Source organism: Salvia splendens, chromosome 6, assembly GCF_004379255.2.
Source record: "Salvia splendens isolate huo1 chromosome 6, SspV2, whole genome shotgun sequence".
In the NCBI taxonomy this organism is placed as follows: Eukaryota; Viridiplantae; Streptophyta; class Magnoliopsida; order Lamiales; family Lamiaceae; genus Salvia; species Salvia splendens.
This window is the reverse complement of record NC_056037.1, coordinates 4444166-4459285: the sequence shown is the minus strand read 5'-3', so window position 1 is coordinate 4459285 and position 15120 is coordinate 4444166. Positions and strand designations below refer to the sequence as shown.

The 15120-nt window shown below is 38.9% G+C and overlaps 3 protein-coding genes across 5 annotated transcripts; all 3 read left to right on the top strand.

The window, feature by feature from the left end:
* Positions 1-101: 101 nt before the first annotated feature.
* Positions 102-10455, top strand: LOC121807003 (mediator of RNA polymerase II transcription subunit 15a-like). 3 transcript variants are annotated; one of them, XM_042207189.1, is made up of 12 exons: positions 102-337; positions 694-855; positions 2324-2435; positions 2550-2670; positions 3737-5125; positions 5777-5838; positions 6008-6082; positions 6313-7686; positions 7808-8152; positions 8986-9186; positions 9267-9355; positions 10080-10455. In XM_042207189.1, the coding sequence occupies exons 2-12, from the start codon at positions 704-706 to the stop codon at positions 10285-10287; spliced, it is 4128 nt and encodes a 1375-aa protein (XP_042063123.1). In that variant the 5' UTR covers positions 102-337; positions 694-703; the 3' UTR covers positions 10288-10455. The 3 variants fall into 3 exon arrangements, with proteins under 3 accessions (XP_042063123.1, XP_042063120.1, XP_042063122.1); XM_042207186.1 differs by having other exon boundaries at positions 5768-5838; XM_042207188.1 differs by lacking the exon at positions 102-337 and adding an exon at positions 373-570 and having other exon boundaries at positions 5768-5838.
* A 654-nt stretch (positions 10456-11109) lies between these two features.
* On the top strand, positions 11110-13936 carry LOC121807980 (proline-rich receptor-like protein kinase PERK3). The gene is made up of 7 exons (XM_042208317.1): positions 11110-11293; positions 11450-11592; positions 11741-11838; positions 11917-12709; positions 12794-13009; positions 13583-13732; positions 13813-13936. Exons 1-7 carry the CDS (start codon positions 11110-11112, stop codon positions 13873-13875), a joined length of 1647 nt encoding a protein of 548 aa, XP_042064251.1. The 3' UTR covers positions 13876-13936.
* A 106-nt stretch (positions 13937-14042) lies between these two features.
* LOC121806775 (PRA1 family protein E-like) lies at positions 14043-14835 on the top strand. The gene has a single exon (XM_042206920.1). The coding sequence runs from the start codon at positions 14193-14195 to the stop codon at positions 14712-14714; it is 522 nt and encodes a 173-aa protein (XP_042062854.1). The 5' UTR covers positions 14043-14192; the 3' UTR covers positions 14715-14835.
* The last annotated feature ends 285 nt before the right edge of the window (positions 14836-15120 follow it).

Below are 15120 nucleotides of genomic sequence, written 5' to 3'. Positions count from 1 at the left end.
TCTTGATAGCAAATTGGGTGTTCATATTCTAAAAGTTGGATCAAACTTGCAAATTATCTCAAAATTGGGTATTAAATTGCAAATAATCAAAAGCAAATAAAAACACACACACGCATCTCCTTCTCCAAAAATCCCCTGATATGATATGCATCTTTTCTCTATCTATTGACTATGGAAATCATATCTAGTAAAAGAAATAAATAAATGAAGATTTTAGCGAGATTTTCAGTTACCAAACAAATCGAAGTTATTCCATACGCGTGGCTGAAGAATTTAGTACATTTCAATAATATTTTTGGTTATTGAGCAACACTAAATTCCAAGGTTTTTCAATTAGGTAGTTCCCGTTTTTGATTTCGAAAAAGCAGTAAAAGAGTTATTGAATTGCAGTAATTGCAAGGTGCATGCATATATACTTGTTTCTAGGTAGATTGGATTGATACCCTACCCCCAAACCCACTCACCTCCCCCGCTACTCTGAATCATCATTTTTCTTAATTTGATTTGCAATTATTGTGTTCATCCATCCACAACTGTAGTTTGTTCCAATTTCATTGCTAATTCCTTAAGGTCAAAATTTCAGTCAAAATCTCAATTTCATACAAAACCTACTTCAAATTGTCTGTTGTTTTGTTTGAAGAGGACAGATAATTGCGGTGTTTGAATTAGTCGCGTAATTTGTGGCTGTTTTAGGCGGCTGTAGATGGACAACAACAGTTGGCGGTCAGCGCAAGGGCAGGTTCCGATGGCCAGTCAGGTCATCGGCGGCGAAGCAGTGCCCGCCGCCGGTATGGAAGGCGGCGATTGGAGGAGTCAGCTGCAGCAGGATTCCAGACAGAGAATTGTAAACAAGATGTAACATTTCCAATTTTCCCCCTTTATTATTTGGTGTTGAACTCGGTGTTCTTGAGCTTACCCCTTTTTGTTGGTTTATTAAGATTCTTTACCTGCTTCTGAATCCCCCCCCCCCCCCCCTGAATTTTTGTGTTGGTTGGAAATAGTGGACCGGTAGAGGGTGTCCATTGCTGAAGAACATATATGCTAGTTTATTAGTTAACTGCTGCTTTAGCTTGAATCCAATCATGGGTTGGTCAAGAGTAGTGCTACCAAAACCTTAAACAACAGTTTCTTCTCTTAAATGCTGCATGACCATGGCTTAGATGCCTGGTACTTGTTTGACAAAACATGAGGTTTTAAATTGGTTGTCGGAAGGAAAAAACATGTTAATGGTCATTCATTCCTGTTCTCCCAACCTGGATTTACCCACTTGTTTGCCAGTAACAAACATTGCTTCTAAGTTAATGTGAAAAAGTCTCAACAAAAGTTGAAGGAGATTATGAGATCTGTATGTTATATAACCTTCATAGAGCGTGGACATGCTGGACCTCTCATATATTTGAACCGTAAAGGTTAATTTTGTGGTTTAGCTAACAGTATCTCAGGCTTTACAAAATTTGGCTGCATATGCTAGTTTTGATATCGGTATTAGAAAAAAAAATTAAAATATGGGTATGTTAGTTTTAACAAAATTTTGGTAAATATATCAATTTCAATGTGAATATCAGGAAAAAAGGTTTTTAATGGGTGTCCCAAAAACTGAAATATTGGGGAACCTTTGAATACTTCAATTCTTGCTTCTAGGTGTTTCAGATATTCTACTGTGTTACAACTTGGCAATTGTTAGTTGATGTGGCATGCCACTTGAGAAATAAAAGTTAACCATAAACGTCTCACTTGTTAAGGCCCTTATTCATTTAAGTTCCATTGTTTTAGATTGAACAATACTTTTAATGAGTCTCCTTGATTTCTCTCTAATCCCATATCATGGGATTAGGTCATCTAATATGCTGATAACATTGAGGATTAAATGTGAATTAGTAGGCAGCTGGAGCTAGAAAGTCAGTTAGATCTAGTTATCTGGTCCCTGTGGTCTGTGAAATGTTCAAATGCAGATGAGAATCACGAGGAAGTAGATGTCTTATTTGTAATTCTGGTTCGAGATGCCAATTCTGAATAGTGTGGCTTTTCTAAATAAAATAAATAATATTCACAAGCCTATGGTGCTTTTGCTATACATTTGGAGAATAGATTGATGGGGTAAGTCAATAGAAAACATTCAATATGTAGTTGTAATGCATTGAGTGCTGTCCTTGAGAACATCTGAAAGTCGAGTAAATACCATTTGATATAGATTTATGTTGGCCAATTTTTGTGAAGTTTATCTTACCTAAAGATCAGTACAAATGTGATTCTACATAAATAAACTTTCATTGCCAGCTCATGTCGTCGATTTCAGACTAACAATATGATGCTCAATTAATAGAATGGAGACTTTGAAAAGGCATCTTCCTTTCTCTGGACAAGAGGGACTGCAGGAACTCAAGAAAATAGCCATCAGATTTGAGGAAAAAATATATACTGCAGCAACTAGCCAGGTATACATCTCACATGGTTTACCTTTTACCTATTTAAACTCCAATGTTGCAATTGACTGGTTGGTTTCCTTGTACTGAAATTTATAGTAACTTGGACCTTCCTCATTTGTTCAGTCAGATTATTTAAGAAGAATATCTTTGAAGATGTTGACAATGGAGAACAAATCCCAGAATCCTATGGCGAATTCTCTTCAGTCTAATGCTGCCAGTAATAGCAAAAATCCTCAAGATCCTGGTAAAGAAACATCTGTTTCTATTTCAACGCCCCTGATAGTTTTTACATTTTTGCCCAATTTGTAATGTGAACTATTATGAATATTTCCTGAAAAATGCAAGTATTGTGAAAATATACCGAATATTTGAATATCTTAGACATTGCTCTTCTTTTTGATGATTAGTTATATGGTATCCCTCTAATGGTATTTAAACTGTAGTACATTGTGCAGAAAGTCAGTAACTGTGTCGATTGAAACTCACCCAGCTATAGACATGTTAATTCTTATGACCCTTAGCCTTGTCAAGTGGAGTAATTTTTTTAAAATTATAATCTTGTCAAATATTAGTATCTTTGAAAGTCAAATCAGTAGAAATAGTGGAATTGAGGATTACTTGTAATTTATCAAAAAATGTCTCAAACACTCGATTCGATGGTTTAAATCTAGTCTTTATAAACTTCTCTTGCCATCTCACCTTAAACATTCCTTCTGGATTGTTCTTGACCCAAGTATTTCAGTCTTCAGTCATTAGAACTTCTGTTACCTTAACAGATGGGAATGGATAGTGTGTATATAACTTTGCAAATATTTTAAACAAATTCCACCTTTAGAACCACGATGAACAAACTTATGACATAGATTTAGTCGGAAAAGTCAAATATATTCAATTTAGTCTATTTACTGATGCATTAAGCATGGTTTAGATTGCTTGATTACATTAATCATAATTAACTAAAGCACTTAATCAGGCTAATATTGTTTGACAATTGAGTGCTGTCCGTCCTGAACTACATACTGGTGTAGATCTCGTCTCTTATGTTCAGTTCCTGTTCTCATAAGGTAGCCATTTTCAGTTGTCCTGGTCCACTTGCTTCTCACTGAAGCACTGATACCTATACTCTGAATTGACATGTAATATAGCTCTCTATTGTTCCTCAATGGAGTTGGTTGCTATAGCTTCTTAAAGATTGATGGTTTTTCCCATAAGCGGATTTCGTTATTCATCAATATGACATGCTTCCATACACTTAACATTTGATATACTTGTCCTGATAAATGTGTCCTCTTTGTGTGCATCTTCGGCAGTTTCTCAAAGCATGCAGTCCCAAATGCAAAATCAGGTCCAGCAACTACCAATTCCAATGGTTTCTAATCAATCTCGGCAACAGATTTTATCCCAAAATATCCAGAATAACATCCCATCAACTGGAGTGCCGAATTCTGCTGGTTTGACACCGTCAATGCCCTCTGTTGGCAGCATGACCCAGGGTACCATGCCCAATGTTTCTATTCAGAATCCTAACATGCAAAACATGTCTAGTATAACTCCGAATGCAGTAGGGAATTCAATGGGGCAAGGTGTGCCTGCTAATATGTATGCAAGCTCCCAGAGACAGATTATGGGTAGACAGCAGCAGGTTGTTTCACAGGATGGCCAACAGCAGTCTCAGAATTCACAGCAATATCTTTACAATCAGCAGCTACAACAACAAATTTTGAAGCAGAAATATGGGCAGGGAGGTTTGCAACAATCTATGGTGCAGTCTCAGCAGCAGCAACAGAACCTATTGCAGCCAAATCAGCTGCAATCCTCTCAGCCAGCTGTTATGCAATCTTCTTTGAGGCAAACATCAGCTTCATCGACACTTCAAAATCAACAGACATCTCTTCAGCAATCAAGTCAATCTATGCTTCAACAGCAACCACAACCAGTCCTCAGGCAACAGCAGCAGCAACAACCACAACAACCTCCCATCATGCATCAGCAGCAAAGTTCTATTTCTCAGCACCCAATGCTCTCGAGTCAGCAGCAGCAACAGCAACAGCAACAGCAGCTTAGTACCCAACAGCCAAGTCCTGCAAACATGCAACAAAATCAGATGATTGCCCAACAGAATAACATGCTTGACACACAGCATCAGCAACAGCAACAGCAAAGAATCATGACTCAGCAGAGCAACATCTCCAACATGCAGCAGCATCAGTCAATCAATCAACAAAATAACCTTCCAAACATGCATCAACAGCAGTCAAGTGGTCAGCAGAATAACCTCCCAAATATGCATCAACAACAATCAGGTGGTCAGGCAAATCTTTCTGGTTTCCAACAGCAGCAAATGGGTGGAATTCAACATGTTAACTCCAGCTTACAATCAAATCAGCAACCTGTCCATATTTTACAACAATCTAAGCTTGCAGCTCAGCAGCAAATGCAGCAGAACATGGCAAACATGCTGCCTAACCAAGCTCAACCATCCCAGTCGCAGCCAATGCAGCAGCAGTTGATGTCACAGATCCAGTCACAGCCAGGGCAGCTGCAACAGCAAATGGGTTTGCAGCAACCGCCAAATACATTACCGAGAGACATGCAACAGAGAATTCAATCATCTGGTCCCATGCTTCAACAGCAAGCCACAATCGATCAGCAGAAACAGTTGTTGCAATCTTCAAGAGTCATGCCAGAGGTTCCATTGAGTAAGTTTTTACTCTTTATTCTTTAAAGATATTAGTTTTTATTCTACTATCATGGTATTTACCGAAAATATTTTTCCAAATATATCTAAAGTGGTTGCTCTTAATTATGCAATCCCCAAGTCTTCTCGTCTCATTTTATGCTTTGTTAAGTAATTGTTTTATGGACTACTTTTATGCTACTAATTTAAACTTTGTGAGCATTTGTGAAGTCTTTAGAAGCGTCTTGACTAGTAGACAGACTATGTCCGACCACCTCTCTAAAACCAGTTGCTTGATTGATGGATTATCAATCTGTAGAAGATATCGTCTTGTATAACATATAGGCAAGCTTAAGAGACAGAATAGAAGTGATTTTGTCTCTGATTGAATAGTAATGGTCAATACATAGCTGTTTGCTTGAGAAGATGATGAAACCGTTTGCAGTTTGTCCTCGTTGCTTCCACAATATATTAATTTGACATTACAGATGTACATTCATTCTTAGGAATTGATATGGATTCAATGCACGCAATGCACATGTTAAGATAATAAGATTGTTCAGTCTCTAGTCATCATAAATTCCTCGCATGTGCTGTTGCTATCATCTGTTTGTAAGGTTTGCTATTTTTATCTTTTCACCTAGCTAACCCATGATAACTGTAGCATCTTTAGATTCCTCCTCTCAGACTGGGAATGCAAATGGAGGGGAATGGCAAGAGGAAATTTATCAAAAGGTATTGTTGGATGCAATTTTTTCTGTTCTTAATCTAAAAGATTTTTTGAGGTGGTTAATCGCATGGCATTCTCTACTGATTTAAACTGTTATACTTCACCCCTTACGAATTTACACAATTTAGTGTGTTTTAAATTTAGTTTACATTCTAAGCTGTTCTTTCGTCGCAGATTAAATCCATGCATGAGCTGTATTACCCTGAACTCAATGACATGTACCAGAGAATGGCAGCCAAGCTGCAGCAGGTAAGTGGTTGGTTTACATAATCCCAATTTTACCTTAAAAAAGGACTTAGATAATGGGGAAAAGCAAGGCAGTCAAGCTATGTAATTTTCTTACAACAGTCATGTGTTCCCATGTAAATACGATTGATTTTTTTTTTTCAATTTGCACAATGCTATCTTGATCCTCACCCTAGTAGCACTGTTTCTTGATTTTGATTCTGTCTGATCTATATGTCTCTACTCTGTTGCAGCATGATTCTCATCCTCAACAGCCTAAGAATGATCAACTTGACAAACTTAGATTTCTTAAGGTTATGCTAGAACGGCTAATTATGTTTCTGAGGACAAATAAGAATGACATTCAGGCCAATCTGAAGGAGAAGGTTGCTGGAGTTGAAAAACAGATTTTGAATCTTATTACCTCAAATAGGCCCAGGAAGCCTGGTTCTTCGTTGCAAGGGCAGGTCACCCAGCCTCACATGCATGCCTTGCAACAACCTCAGCAACAACAGCCCCAAATGTCTCAAATGCACTCGAATGAAGGTCAAATGAATCCTCAGATGCAACAAATGAATATACAGAGTTCTATGATGCCTACACAGCAGAATAATATGACCAGTTTGCAGCATAATACCTTATCCTCTGGCTATGGTGTTTCAAATTCTCGTCAGAATATGCTAGATGGGCTGCCGCCTAGTTCAAATATTGATCCTGGGCAGGGAAATGTACTTAACCAGATGCAGCAACAAGGTACCATGAACTCTCTACAACAAAATCCGGTGGGTGTCTCTCAACAGATGGCTAGCTCTATATCTTCACAAAATGGGCCGACATCACTCCAGCCAAATGTTAATTCCTTGCAATCAAATTCCAATACTCTTCAGCCACAGCAAATAAAACAGGAGCAGCAAATGTTCTCATCCCAGCATCTAAAGCAGTTCCAGCAAAGGCAGATGCAGCAACAATATATGCCAAGACAGCAGTTACTCCAGCAGCAGCAACAGCAACAACAAACCTCTCAGCAGCAGTTGGGACAGTTTCCTGGACAGCAAATGACGCAACTTAATCAAATGAATGACACAAATGATATGAAGACGAGACACCAGATGGGTGCAAAACCAGGAGGTCTTCAACAGCATAACTCTTCTGGCCATCGAACTTCATATCATCACCAACAAATGAAGCCTGGAACACCTTTCTCCATGTCGTCGCAGAATGCTCTTCAGGCAACATCCCCACAGATTGGTCATCATTCTTCTCCACAAATTGACCAGCAAAGTATCCTGACTTTGCATAACAAGGCTGGAACTCCCCTGCAATCTGCAAACTCACCATTTGTTGCCCCATCTCCTTCGACTTCCATGGCTCCATCCCCGATGCCAGGCGACTCAGAGAAAATGAATTCTGGTATATCATCAATCTCAAATGCTGGAAATGGCATGCATCATCCAACCACTGCAGTGTCAATGCCAAACCAGTCCCTTGCTATTGGAACCCCTGGGATATCTGCCTCACCTTTACTTGCAGAATTCCCCAGTCCTGATGTCATTCATGGTGTTGCACCAACCATTGTTTCCAGAAACTCTAATGTTGTGGAACAACCAGTTGAACGGTTAATCAAAGTGGTATGATAGAACTTGCATCACGATATATGGCAAACCAATTTAAAATCAGTTTTCTCTAAGGGTTTTAACACCTTCATTTCATCTAATCTTGTTATGATTTGTTATTGCCTTTTTCTGACAGGCGAAGTTTATCTCTCCCAAAGCTTTGAGTGCCTCTGTTAGTGACATTAGCTCTGTAGTTAGTATGGTGGACAGAATTGCAGGATCTGCTCCGGGGAATGGATCACGTGCTGCAGTAGGTGAAGATTTGGTTGCTATGACTAAATGCCGCTTGCAGGCCAGAAATTTCTTCACTCAAGATGGACCTAGTGGTGCCAAGAAAATGAGACGTTATACAAGTGCAATGCCATGTAATGTTGTTTCATCTAGTGGGAGTGTTAATAATGATAACCTCAGACATTTAAATGGTAATGAATCTGATGGAGAATCTACTGGAGCATCGAATGTCAAAAGACCTAGAACTGAGGTATGTCGATTCTCAACTCTCTTATATTCTTGAGCAGCAGCTATTCAAGTATTACTTATTTATGCTGACCCTTCTAACAAACTATCACAAGCTACTATGTTGATAAGCTTAGGGAATATTAAGCAACAATATGACTGAATGGTGCCAAAAATATGATGAAGTTCGGGTTGTGAATCACCACTAGCATCTCACCCACCCCCTTTCTCTCAAACCCTAGAAAAAGAAAAGTTCTTTATCTGGTTTCTTGGAAATGTAGAAGGATTAGAAATGTAGAAATAAAGGAATGTTCTAAGTTTCTTTAGAAAAAGAAAGTTCACTAGTCTTATATCATGGTTCCTTTAGAAATAGAAGTTCACTAGGCTTATATGTCATTACTCGCCTTAATATATGATACTCCCTCCGTCCCTAAAAAATAGACAACATTTGAAATGACACGGGTTTTAATGCACAATTGGTACACATATTCTTCCAAGTGGTCATTTTGTCCTCACACACTTTTCTTCCATTTCTATTCTCCCATCTATTCAATAATTTGTTCCATCTTTTTGTGGGGTGGAACACCTATCTTTTTTAGTGTAATGTTTATTTGTGTTTTTATGTAATGTGTTTTATGTTATTTTTATAATGTTTTAGTTTTCAGTTTTAATTGTGTTTTTACAAGAACAAGTCTTGGGATAATTTTGGAGATTCACATCAAGATTGCTATGATGCCATAAATTTTTGTTTAATCAATATCTCAATACTTGCTAAGCTATGTTGGTGCACTTGTACTTTATGACTTTGCAGGTTAACTATTAGTTATTAACTTTAAAGATGATCTTTCATTATTGCAGGCTAACCATGCACTTGAAGAAGAGTTGCGGGATATAAATCAAAGGCTTATAGACACTGTTGTCTATATCAGTGAAGATGATGTTGATCCAACAGCAGTTGCTGCTGCTTCTGAGGGTGGAGAAGGCACTATCGTGAAGTGCTCTTTCAGTGCTGTTGCTCTTAGCCCTAATCTAAAGTCACAATATGCTTCTGCACAAATAGTGAGTTTTTTGTTACTTTTTATCCTTACCACCTTTTCTCCTTTCTTTTACATACTTATGTGTGTTTCACCAAATTGCAGTCTCCAATTCAACCTCTAAGGTTGCTGGTTCCAAACACTTATCCAAATTGCTCTCCTATACTTCTGGACAAGTTTCCAGCTGAAGTCAGGTGAGTTTATCTTCAAATTATTCCACATTAGTGTATCCTCTTTACTGTGCTGGTATTCTGTTACTATTTCTTAAGCCACCTAGAATCCATAACTGGATTTGGAAGGCAGATTTATTTGCCTTTATAATTATCTATTGAGAAGGCAAATAAAGGAAATTCAAATAAAAAAGGAATTCATAAGGGTACCAAAGATCCAACTGATGCATCTAATATCTGTAAACAAACTGTGTTTTCTATTCGCCAGACAACAAACATATGTTTTGTTGCTATCGGTCTTATTATTTTGAGTTTCCGAGGGAAAAGGTTACTTCTAATAAGCTGCAAGGTACATACACTCGCTTCGAATGTGCATTCTCTTTGAAGCCTAATTTGAATGGATATAATGCTTCGTACTTCGTAGTAGTGTAAGATGATGGCATGAATATAGAATAGCCAAGGACCATCCAACTAAGTGCTGTCTGATGCATTCCAATTCTCTCAGCTATAAATGTTAGTACTACTATATAACTGGAAACACTTATTGATGAAGAAAAATCTTACTACTTTTAATAACCTTCCGGGCATTATTACTGTGAAATTTAGACTAGTTAATAAATTAAAGAGGAAATATAAAAATTAAGATTTTGGCTTCTACACATCAGCCTTGGACCACTTCCTTTTTGTAGGTGAAATTACCTTCTCACTCTGAAAATGGATGCATTAATCTTTTTTTTACTGTCTACAGTAAGGAATATGAAGATCTCTCCATAAAGGCCAAATCTAGATTTAGCATCTCCCTACGAAGCCTTACACAGCCAATGTCACTCGAGCACATAGCCAGAACTTGGGATAATTGTGCTCGTGCTGTTATTTCTGAGTACGCCCAGAAAAGTGGTGGTGGAACTTTCAGCTCAAAATACGGAACATGGGACGACTGCCGGAGTGCGGCCTGAACGAATGGAATCTTGAGCCTATTGGGATATGATACTTACTGTAAAATGTAGCTTCGGCAAACTCTTGAGATGTGGGTTTGCTTCTGTAAAGACGATTGTCGAAATTCCTTCTGGTCATTCATGTATGAATATTTGTGTATTATATATGTGATGTATATTTTGTGCTTATATGAATTGCCGAATGTTGAATAATTGGTGTTTTCTGTTCTACAGCAGATGATATTTAACGAGTATATTCTTGAAATTATATGAAAAGGCAGTTATAATAGTTTTTTAACAATCCGACACATTGTATCTTTCTCCTGATTAGGATATGTTATGTTTGTATCGTATGAGGAATCTTAATTTTTATTTATTTGTTTCTGAATCTTTTTATTTATATTTTAGCAGTATTTTGGTAAGACAAAATAGTGGCAACGGGGGGGCTGGAAACAGTATGAAATGAGTTGGAAAACCAATATTGTTGTCTTAATCAACTATGACAATGATATTTTTTAAAAGAAAATGAGCATGTACAACCGAAGAATGTGCTTAGTTTTTTTCGAAACAGCAATTAAAAATTCAAATATTTCAATGAATGTCACTTTTATGTATGTATATAGCAATTTGCAATCTGCCTAGCATTTAACTACAGCTTGTGAACCAAAACACAGACACAGCAGTATCTAAGCAAAAAAAAATCCCTCTGCTGAACATTGAATATACCATTTTCAAGAATGGTAAGCAAATCCTTTTTTTTTTCCTGTTCCATTAATTTGGCATGAGATTTCTTTATGATGAATATGATCATGGAAAGAACATTGAATATTAATCTTTTATAAAATGTCAAAGGGAGGTGAGATTGAGAAGGTGGTGGTGATCCAAACATGTATAGATTTGAGTTGGAGTGAGATGAAATGGATGCTCAATGCTTTGCCTATAAATCCTGGAGATGAGATCATATTTCTTGGAGTACTCCAACTCACTAATTCTTCTACTTCCTCTTTCCTTTCTGCTGCTAAACTTTGTGAGCCTCTCTCTATCTCTATGCATATGTGTGTGTGTCTGTTTGAATTTGAAATAATGGTTACAACATCAAAAAGAACATATATCATCATGATTTAGATGAAAAATATCATTATATAATCTAGAATGATGGTATACAATGTGTGTGATATTTCAGTGGGATACAAGGGCAAAGAGTATCCACATGTAAATGGTTCGATGAGAAAATTTATGGAGGACGAAAGACGAAAGAAGAAGGAAGAGTACAGTCAAAACAGTGGGATCATCAAGTTGCAAGAGAAGCTTCAATCAGAGAAAAAGGTTTGTAATACATTTACCAAATATACAAATCTTGATGACACCTTTTGTGGTTAATTGACTATACATCACTTCACTTAGGCCTTTACTCCATCCAAACTTTATATGAATGATATTGTAAAAGGACAAGCTGTGTACATTGTTTTACTAGGTGAAAGTGAAGGTGGAGGTAGCCGTTTGTACGTCTCGTAGGGTTGGTGCAGTTAGAGCTGTGAAAAGGTTGGGAGCCACATGTATGATACTGGACAGGTATTTACATTGCCTGATTAAGCTCATACAATGGCATTGACAATGTTGGATGTAAGAGAATTGGTGTTGCCTTTGTAGGGAGATGAAGAAAGAGAAGCAATACTTCATGGATAGAGTGTCATGTGGGATCTCAACTATGAAGAGCAACAACACCATTGTTCAACTCCGAGGTCCCATCATTCGACATGTCTCATATGACGAGATGATACCTTCTTACTCGTGGGAACACATCTCTCCCACAAGTGATCAAACCCTTCACACTTCATCCATATATAGTATTAGTACTAGTTCAACTTCTTGTTCCACATCAAAGGAAAATAGAACTCCCAAGAATGAAGCAAATGGATTAATATACAACCAACACAACTTTGTAGCTGATCCAATCTGCTCCCATTGCAACAACCAACGACCTAGAACCGGGAGCCACATTGAGTTCAGCTACGAAGAGCTTGATGAGGCAACAGGCGGCTTCTCAGAGGACAACTTCATATCAGAAGGCGGATTCGGGCTGGTTTTCAAAGGGAGGCTCAAGGACGGGCGGAAGGTGGCCGTGAAGAAACTCAAGGCCACAAGCCTTCAAGGGGAGAAAGAGTTCAAGAGTGAAGTGCACTTATTGAGCCAAGCAAGGCACCACAATGTGGTGATGCTGTTGGGATCTTGCACGCAGGGAATTCACAGACTCCTCGTCTATGAGTTCATCTGCAATGGCTCCTTGGAGGACAACTTGTCGGGCGAATGCAAGCCTCTCAACTGGGAGCAGAGGATGAAGATCGCAAGGGGGGCAGCCAGGGGGCTGGCCTATCTGCACGAACGCTGCATTGTGCACCGGGACATGAGGCCGGGGAACATACTCATCACTCATGACTATGAAGCACTGGTCAGAACTAACTAACTCACTCTAACCAACTAACAAACAAACAAACAAACTAACTAAGTAGTTGTATGGTGTGTGCAGTTGGGGGATTTCGGGCTGGCAAAGGAGGATGATGGGACCGGGGCTAACTCGGGTGGGGTAGTGGGGACGCTTGGATATGTGGCGCCGGAATATGCGGAATCCGGCAAGATGTCAGACAAAACAGATGTGTACTCATTTGGGGTGGTGCTGTTGCAGCTTATCACTGGCCTCAGAACTACTGATGAGATTCCTGGTGGGAAGAGTCTAGTGGGATGGGTGAGTAATAACTTCAACTTGGTCTCTCTTTTACTATATTGATTGACGGCCCCCATTACACCATGCACAACGTTGCGTAAACATGGCGCACAATGTGTAACACAACGTGCCGTGCAGTTTCGATTTTAACATTTTCTTATTTTTTTTTTCTACATGAAATGGGAAAAAATAATAGTCTATGAAATGCTCTTTAGTGCTCCTTAGTAGTGGATGTGTGAGTACATAGTGTAAAAGTCGATGTGAGATCCATGAATAGTGCTCGTGAAGTGATTTATAGTGCTCATGTAACACTATATTTTTTTTATTTTGGATTCATTTCAAATAATTTCTAGAGAGTAGGTCCAGACTTTTTTATGATCATTCAATTAAAAGATTCATCCTCTTTATAAAATTTCTTTTTCGATCCATCCCAAGGCAAAAAGGCAAAAATCACTTATGATCAACTATTTCTTGAAATATCTCTTTTGATTTGAATAGTGTTGTAACATGTACTCTTGTCACGTTTCTTTTATGGACTGAATCATTAAATCATAAGATTCAATTTTATTGAATTAATTTATTGTAAGATGACAGGCAAAGCCACTTTTGGAAGCAAAAAACTATCCAAAACTCATAGATTCAAGGATTTTGGAGTGCCATGATGTTCACCAGCTATTTTGGATGGTGCTTGCTGCTGACAGCTGTCTCAAACAAGATCCTCATCAAAGGTTTACTATGAAACAGGTTTGTGTCATCTAATCTTTCATCATACAAAATACCATTTAGATCATCAAATTAAATTTCCAATCTATATTAATATGCAGGTACTCAATTACTTGAACTGCAATAAAGAAGGCAACACCAACTTCATCATTGACTTAGAATAATACTCCCCATCTTAAATTAATAAATAAATGTAACAATTCGACTTATCTATATACATTTAAGTAGAGTGAGATTTATTGTTTATCAATTTGTTTTAGATTCTAAATTTAGAGTTTATAGTGAAAAATCTAAATTAAATTATTGATTAACTAAAATTAATCCACTCGCCATTCGATTTAAGAGATTCTCTCCATCACACTGAAACAGCCCCAACTCCCAAAATCTCCGCCGCATCTCCTCCGCCGCCTCAATTAACTCTCGGTGCTTTCTCTCTCTTCTCGTTTCATCTAATCTCGCCCTTCCGCTGCAAGCCACAACAATGCTCGCAAATTCCGCCTCCGCCGCAAAGCCGCAGCTAGTCTCCCGCGCCCAATCCCTCTACGCCGCCCGCCGGCCATGGCGCCTGCTCCTCGACGTCTCCTCCCTCTCCCTCCCCTACAGCTACGCCGAGGCCACGTCTCGAATCCGGCACAATCTGAACTACTTCCGCGTCAATTACGCCCTAATCGCCCTAATCATCCTCTTCTGCGGCCTCGTCTACCACCCGCTCTCCATGATCGTCTTCCTCGTGGTGTTCCTAGCCTGGCTGTGGCTCTACCTGTGCCGCGAGGATCCGGTGATCGCTCTAGGCAGAGTTGTGGATGATCGCGTGGTTTTGGTGGCGCTGGCGGTGGTCACTGTGGTGGCGCTGGCGTTGACTCACGTCGGATTCAATGTGATCGTCGCGCTGATTGTGGCGCTGGTAGTGTGCGCCGCCCACGCCGCCTTAAGAGGCACGGAGGATTTGTTTTTGGATGAGAGCGACGCCGCGGAGGGCGGCCTGCTCTCGGTTGTGCGTTGAGCCCTAGATTTTGATGAGAGAGGGAAGAAGCCAATTTTATTGATATATGTAGTTTGTTCACCTTGTTCTACTTCTATCCAATTCATATTCATATCTTTCTTCTTTTGCCTTTGCTACCAAACATTTCTACCCTAGTTTGTCAACATTCTTCAAGTAATTTGCTGGATTTTCAGTATTGTATTCAAAGTTGAAGCTCATTTCATGCTTTGCTGTTGTCTTTGGCAAAGAGTGTAAACTTTAGCACACCCATATCCATGTTAAGACGTGTTGAGCAACGCAATTGATTGGTTGACTATGAAGTCCGGCTTAATTGGTTGGGGGTTCGAGTAACCACAGTCGCGGGATAAATGGATAACCCAATGGCAAGCCACAGTTTGTTTTTCTCGAATCTCAAACTACCGATTGG